At 49.4% G+C, this 7411-nt stretch overlaps 1 protein-coding gene across 1 annotated transcript; it reads left to right on the top strand.

Moving 5' to 3' along the window:
* Positions 1-1018: 1018 nt before the first annotated feature.
* On the top strand, positions 1019-6763 carry SPR (sepiapterin reductase). The gene is made up of 3 exons (XM_030877550.3): positions 1019-1545; positions 2116-2406; positions 5947-6763. Exons 1-3 carry the CDS (start codon positions 1224-1226, stop codon positions 6135-6137), a joined length of 804 nt encoding a protein of 267 aa, XP_030733410.1. The 5' UTR covers positions 1019-1223; the 3' UTR covers positions 6138-6763.
* The last annotated feature ends 648 nt before the right edge of the window (positions 6764-7411 follow it).

Here is a 7411-nt window from a genome sequence, read left to right as displayed (position 1 = left end):
TCTTTTCTCTAACACTGAAAATCTTGGCTCCTAACATCAGTTAGCATAATCACTTGTTTTCTTTGTCATATTTTACATAAAATAGTTTCAAAATAATACTATGCTATGTTAACAAATAATCTACTAAATTTTGCAGTTTCATTTTTTCTTAGAATATGTTCCACAGTGATGTACAGTCTGGGCTGTACATTTTACAAAAAGCTTGTGGTAAAGGCACCTAAGTGGAAAGTGAAAAGCTTCCCTCAAATTGTTCTGGTGTTTATAATGACAGCCCAAAGAACAAGGGAGCAAAACGCATTTTGCTAGGAGCCTTGAAAGGCAATTTTGCTGTCTGTCCCCAGGACAGGAACAGCACTGTGAGGACTTGGGCTGCGCTATGGAGGTTGCTTGCTGCCCTTGCTAATCTCTTAAGAGACTCCTTTTTTAAGGAGATCTGGGGCTGTCTGCCAACTTTCCCATCTTCCCTCTCTCCTTGAAAAAAGCTGGAAATGTGCGTTTTCTGAAGCACAGGCCTGGACGTACAGACTTAGATGATCATTTGCTAAAACTCGAATGTGGGAGTAGATGGAATTGCCTACTAGGAAGAGCGTAGCATGAGTGGGTGCAGGATCCCTGGGAACACAGACCGTTAGGGACAGAAGGAGTGAGAAATCTCAGAGGCAGGGGAATCAGTGCGATCACAGAGCCAAGTAGGGAAAAAAGGTTCTTACATCTGATGGAGGGGAGACTTGTGTTCTCCCAAAGGTCGCTCCCGGGGGCGGTGAGTTTCCCTAGCCCAGTAGGGTCCCCAGTCCCTAAACTGGCACGTGCCACGTGCAGGGATGCCCAGCAAGGAGCAAGATGGCCTGACCTGGAGGAAGTCACTTATGCAAGAAAGTTGGGTCTGGACTTCGGAGGAGAATGCATCCCAGCGGGGTACTGAACTGACTAGCAGGGTAAAGGACGAGGCCCGCGCTCAGCACTGGGCTAGGATTTCCGGTGGGGGCCGCGCCTCCCGCCCTTCCGGTTTAGTGCTTTCGCGCTCTGTCGGAGTTTGCAGACAACTCCACTTCCACTGCCAACTGCAAAAGAAAGTAGGGGCGGCCGGTCTCTGCCCGAAGCCTTAGGTTCCCGCCCGCACCGGGCGGGGCCTCCTCCTCCTCCCACCGCGGCCCCTCCCACCGAGGCCGCCCCGGCCACTTCCGGGTCTTGGGACGCGGCTCAAGATTGCCGAGGTAGGAGGTATGGAGGGCTGCGTCGGCGAGGTGGGAGGCCTGGGGCGCGCTTTGTGCGTGCTGACCGGGGCTTCCCGTGGCTTCGGACGGACGCTGGCCCATCTCTTGGCCCCGCTGCTGTCGCCTGGCTCCGTGCTGGTCCTAAGCGCCCGCAGTGACGAGGCGCTGCGGCAGCTGGAGGCCGAGCTGGGCGCCGAGTGGCCCGGCCTGCGCCTCGTGCGGGTGACCGCCGACCTGAGCGCCGAGGCCGGCTTGCAGCAGCTGCTCGGTGCCCTGCGCGAGCTCCCCAGGCCCGAAGGCCTGCAGCGAGTGCTGCTCATCAACAATGCCGGTAAGACGCCCGCCGGCGTGTGAGCGCTTGGCATACTGCTTAGCGTCCAGTTCTGTTTTCCCTCCCTTTCACCACCCCCGCCTCTTAGAGCTTTAAAGGTGACTCCCAGAAGTCTGAAAAGACGCCTGAAAGCCCTAGTTTCAGCGGGGTGTGGAGGAAGACCTGGTGATGTCTGGGGCTCGTTCTCTCCCCCTTCTTCCCCCCCTCACCTTTCAACGCCAAGAACTTTTCTGATCGTCTTGCTCAGCGCTCTCTGGCGGAGGCGTGAGTTAGGGCATGGGGTCTCCCAGCAGAAGTAAATTCCCCCACTTCTCCAAATGGCCCCCAGAGTTCCCCCGAACCCCAGCCCCAGAGAAGGGCGTGCGCTTTCTCACTTTGAAGCTTCAGGTGAGTGGGTTCCCCAGGTATTCGTGTCTGCAGAGCTGGGAAGAGGGAGGTGTCTTCAGAAGCACTAGGGAGACTCCTCCTTTAGGTCTGGATGGGAAGGAGGTGTCTGGAAGAGTTTGAAGAGGGCTGGGAGAAGAGAAAACCCCGCCTGCCCTGAGTGATTCCTAAGGTCTGTTTTTTCAGGCAGTCTTGGAGATGTGTCCAAACGCTTCGTAGACCTGGCTGACCCAGCTGAAGTGAACAACTACTGGGCTCTGAACCTGACCTCCATGCTCTGTCTGACTTCCAGCATTCTGAAGGCCTTCCCGGACAGTCCTGGGCTCAGTAGGACTGTGGTTAATATCTCGTCCGTCTGTGCCCTGCAGCCCTTCAAGGGCTGGGCACCGTACTGTGCGGGGAAGGCTGCCCGTAACATGATGTTCCAGGTTCTGGCCGCAGAGGAACCTAGTGTGAGGGTGCTGAGCTATGCCCCAGGTAGGTGAAGCATTACTGCCATCCCTGTCCCCAGAACCGGCTGGTTACCCTTTGGAGACTGGGCAAGGAGCCTTCTCTGTCTCCTCCAGGAAAGGACCCATAGAATATTTTGTCCTTGAATCATGACCCATCACTCCTTAAGGGAAATATAGGCTGCAAGAAAGTTAGTGCTGGCAGGGGTAGGGAGCTGTAGTTATCAGGTATGGATTGAGAGTGGGCAGCTGCCTGAACTTGGGGGTGGGGCCAGAAAGTCTGAGATGTTAAAGTTTGAGAGATGATTAGGATTTGAATTCCAGGCCTGTACCTCATTTCTTCGTGTGAAACGGGGAAGATGCTACCTGTCTCACAGGGCAGTTTGTAGGACTGAATGAGGTAAAACATGTAAAAGTGATCCCAAACTGTGAAGGGCTATCTAATTGTTAGCATTTGTAATTGTTAGATAGGACTTATCACACTGTATTATCTTTATATCTATATATACTTCTCTACTTCTCTCTCTGCATAGGAAAGCCTTGAAAGCAGGCATTATGCACTATTCATCTTTATATCCCCAGCACCTAGTAAAGCACCCCACTGAGCCAGTCCGCAGTGAATGTTAGCTGAATGAAGAGCAGACAGACATTGTTGAATGCTGACCATCCCATGCTGAACTGTGCTGGAACACTGGGGAATGCTGAGATAAATAAGATAGAGCCCCGTCCTCATGAAAGTTAAAGGGTAGGGGGTCTTGTGGTACTTGGTCTGGTTTCTCATCATCCTACCATGATGCCACTGTACACCTTTGTTAAGAGTGAGGCTTCTGTTTTCAGCTTGAGGTTGCTGGAATTAGAAGGTGGTGACATAGCTGTTGCATGATGTCTGAGCAACTTAGATAGAGATCCAGTAGTCTATTCCCCTTGGAACCCTAGCGGCAAAGAGGTAGATTAACCCGACCAAAGTCCAGATGCAGCATAGCCAGGATCAAACCTTGCCTCCAAGGTCATGATCAATGCAGTTTCTACTTCCTTATGCTCTCTAGTACCCAATCCTCCTTCTGTCCCTCCCTAATGTAATACAGTTATTCTTGCAGCTAATATTCAACTCAGCACCCACCCTGAGCTCAGCCTAGGACTCACTCAGTCAACAGAGAGCAAATGGAAACCATAGTCAGGAGCAGAGCAAACTCTAGAGTGCCATGTGACTGGGTTACATTTCAGGGGGCTGCCCTGGACATCGTGAGGAAGTTGACAAGCCCACAACTAATATACTCAATGGTGAAAAGCTAAAAGCTTTTCCTCTAAGATCAGGAACAAGACAAGGAAGCCATTCTTCCCACTTCTATTCAACATAGTATTGGAAGTCCCAGTCAGAGCAATTAGACAAGAAAAATAAAAGGCATCCAAATTGGGAAGGAAGAGGTAAAACTGTCTCTATTTGCAGATGACATATTATATATAGGAAACCCTAGAGACTTCACCAAAAAATTGTTAGAACTAATAAACAAATTCAGTAAAGTTGCAGGATACAAAACAATGTAAAAAATCAGTTGCATTTCTATACACTAATAATGAAGTATCAGAAAGAAAAATTAATAGTCCCGTTTACAGTTGCATCAAACAGAATAAAATACCTGGGAATAAATTTAACCAAGGAGGTAAAAGACCTGTAAACTGAAAACTATAAGACATTGATGAAAGAATTTGAAGAAGGTACAAAATGGAAAGATGCCATGCTCATGGATTGGAAGAATTAATATTTTTAAAATGTTCATACTATCCCACCCAATCTACAGATTTAATGCAATCCCTATCAAATTTCCAATGGCATTTTTCACAGAAATAGAACAAACAATTCTAAAATTTGTATGGAACCTCATGAGCCAAAGCAATCTTGAGAAAGAAGAACAAAGTTCTCCAGCATCACTCGCCTTGATTTCAAACTATATTACAAAGCTACAGTAATCAAAATATTACGGTATTGGCATAAAAAACAGACACAGTTTACCAGTGAAACTGTCTAGTCCTGGTGTCTTGGAGAAGATAATTTGGGGTTGAAATATTAGCTTCATAAACTTGGATGTGCAAATCTCTTCTCAGAGATTTGGGAAGTTCTCAACTATTATTTCTTTAAGCTTTCTGTTCCTTTTTTCTCTCTGGGACTCCATAATACAGAGATTGTTTCTTTTAATGGTAATCCTTAGTTCATGTAGTCTTTCTTCACTCTTTTACATTCTTTTTCCTTTTTGCTCCTCTGACTAGATAATTTCAAATGCCCTGTTTTCTAGTTCACTAATTTTTCCTGCTTGGTTGAGTCTGCTGTTGAACTCTATCAAATTCTTCAGTTCAGTCATTGTATTCTTCAACTCTAGATTTTGGTTTGTTTTTGTTTGTTTTTTTCCAAATGGTTTCTGTTTCTTTGTTGAACTTCTCTTTTTGTTCATGCATTGTTTTCCTAATTTCATTTAGGTGTCTGTGTTTTCTTAGAGTTCACAGAATTTCTTTAAGAGGATTATTCTGAATTCTTTGTCAGGCAGTTCATACATCTCATTTCTTTAGGGTCCGTCATCAGAGTTGTATTACTTCCCTTCAGTGGTGCCATGTTTCCTTGATTATTCATGATCTTGTGGCCTTGTGTTGGTATTTGTACATTTGAGGAAGTAGACACCTCTTCCAGTCTTTATAGACTGAGTTCAGTAGGCAGAGCCCTTCACCAGTCAACTCTTTTAGTGATTCTGGGTGGGCCATCTGGTGATGTCTGTGGCAGTTTTGCCACTAGAGTCCTAAGGCAGCCTGTTGCTGGGGTGGGTACAAAGCCTGGGTCCACAGTAGTCATCCTGGCACTAGACCAACTGGGAGTCTGGTTTGAGAGTGCCCACCTAAAGCCTAGGTTCACAGACACTGTGACCTACAGGAGCCATGTAGGGCCACGGGAGTTGGCTAGTGCTGGGGTGTGCCAGAAGCCTGGGTTCATGGGAGCCTGGCGCCATGGGAACCACTTGAGGCCATGGGAGCCAGCTGGTGCTGGAGTGGATCAGGGGCCTGGCTTCTCAGGGGCCCTCTAGGAGCCTGGAGTTCCAGGAGCTGCCTGGGGCTTTGGGAAGTGCCTGGGGCTGCTGGGACCACTGGAGCTGGGTGTCAGGATGAGCTGGAGGCCTGGGTTCATAGGCAGGGCCTATCTCTGGAGGCAGGCCCTGGGCCACCTAGGGCCATGGGAGTTGGCCTGGTGCTGGAGTCAGGCTGACTCGGGAGCCCCCAAGGAAGTTGGGTGCTCACTTCACTCTTCTTCTCCCATGGGGATGGTGTCTCTCTCTGCACTTGGCTGCTGGGGCTTGGGGAAGGGGTGATAGGGTAGTGTGAATCTGTAGATTTGGTGGTCTAGAGGGACCATGTTTAGTGGACAGTGAAATTTGAGTCTGGAGCTCAGTGGTGACAGTGTGGAGCCTTGGTGATCCTGACCATGTGTCAGCCAAGATGAGGCGTTGCCTCTGGCCACACCTGACTCCACCCAACTCCACACATACATCATGGGCCCCTGCCTCATCTTCTTCTCTTCATCCCCTAGGTCCCCTGGACACAGACATGCAGCAGTTAGCCCGGGAGACCTCTGTGGACCCAGACTTGCGAAAAAGGCTGCAGGATCTGAAGACAAAAGGGGAACTTGTGGATTGCAGGATATCAGCCCAGAAACTTCTGAATTTGCTGCAAAAGGACAAGTTCAAGTCTGGAGCCCATGTCGATTTCTACGATGAATAAGCCCACGTCCTTGGTTCTTAGGACTTTCTTTCCCCTCTCAGGCATGCCCAGGAGTCCTGTGCCTCCCCACATCCTGCCACAGTGGCACTGCCAACACTGCCTTACGCAGATAAGCACTCATGCTTACTGTCCTGCCCTCGGATCCAGCCAGCTGTGAGGGTGCCAGGGGGCTGGAGTTCCCAGTTCTCAGGAGTCTGTATTGACCACCTTGAGTTAGGAGCAGGCTTAGGAGAGACAAGTTATAGCTGCTGGTGTTCTCTCTCCCCAGGAATAGAATTTTAGGGATGGGAAAAACAGGACAAGAAGCTAAAACACTGAAAAAAGGAGGATGGTTCTGCCCATGGCAGGAGGGAAGAGTCCATGGGGAAGAGGGGATGAGCTAGGGCCAAATAGGAGGGCCTGTGTCGATTCACAGATGGCCTGGAGGGAAGGGAGGACAGCGCAAGTCTCAGCCCACAGGGAAGCTCCTTGCTCAGGGTAGCAGGACCTTCAGGTGAACTCTGTATCCTAACTCTAATGCTTCCTCCCTCCAGAACCTACCATGTATCCACCAGATGGGGGAAAGGGCCCCGAGAGTTTATGTACATGTTAAAGGCAGATACAAATAAAACATGGATTGTCCTTTATTTTTTATTTTGTTTTATTTTATTTTAGTTTTTGGATTGTCCTTTATTAATGCCTGCTTTCGATTCTGGTACAGGTCCCATGACTAAGTCCCTGGTTTGCTGGACCCAAGGGGTGTTCCTGAAGCAGTTAATCCAAACTTGGGGTGCTGCCCTTATGTCCTGCAGCGTTGTCTTGGGGCTATCTGCCTTTTCTCACTGAGCTCCACTCAGTAGTAAGCCCAAGTTCAAACAAAGTTGGCCTAGGTGACTTGCCCAGACACCTGTTCCTCCTTTATGCTTTTGCCTATTCTTACCCCAGTCTTTATTACCCTTTCCTCACCCTTCACCTGTTTAAAGAGTATCCAGCATTCAGGGCTTGACTCGCAGCTACCCCAGCCCTTGGGGAAGGGTACTTTCCCTGGCTCGCTTGGATTCCCAGCTCTGCCCTTTATCCACGTGGCAATGCTCTGAGTGGATCCCAGCTCTTAAGGGGGCCTTTCGTGGGCCCTCCTGGTAACGTCCATCTGGCCCACGGTCCTGGTCCTCAGTGGGGTGGACTTAGGACCAACATGCCTTTGGGGGAGGTGGACAAGATTCTAAGAGGGAGAAGCCCTGAGAAACCAGGGGTGCGACCAAACCCATCCTTCTGTGGATCAGTAGATGTGGGCC

Source organism: Globicephala melas, chromosome 12 (genome assembly GCF_963455315.2).
Source record: "Globicephala melas chromosome 12, mGloMel1.2, whole genome shotgun sequence".
Lineage (NCBI taxonomy): Eukaryota > Metazoa > Chordata > Mammalia > Artiodactyla > Delphinidae > Globicephala > Globicephala melas.
Note: the sequence above shows the minus strand (reverse complement) of the source record. Positions and strands in the feature narration are given on the sequence as shown.

What these genes read in the sequence shown, in the direction of transcription:
- SPR (XM_030877550.3), top strand. Translation starts at nt 1,224, where the DNA reads ATGGAGGGCTGCGTCGGCGAGGTGGGAGGCCTGGGGCGCGCTTTGTGC. An exon ending in GCTGCTCATCAACAATGCCG is followed by an intron (nt 1,546 to 2,115) that starts GTAAGACGCCCG and finishes CTGTTTTTTCAG; the next exon opens with GCAGTCTTGGAGATGTGTCC. An exon ending in GGTGCTGAGCTATGCCCCAG is followed by an intron (nt 2,407 to 5,946) that starts GTAGGTGAAGCA and finishes TTCATCCCCTAG; the next exon opens with GTCCCCTGGACACAGACATG.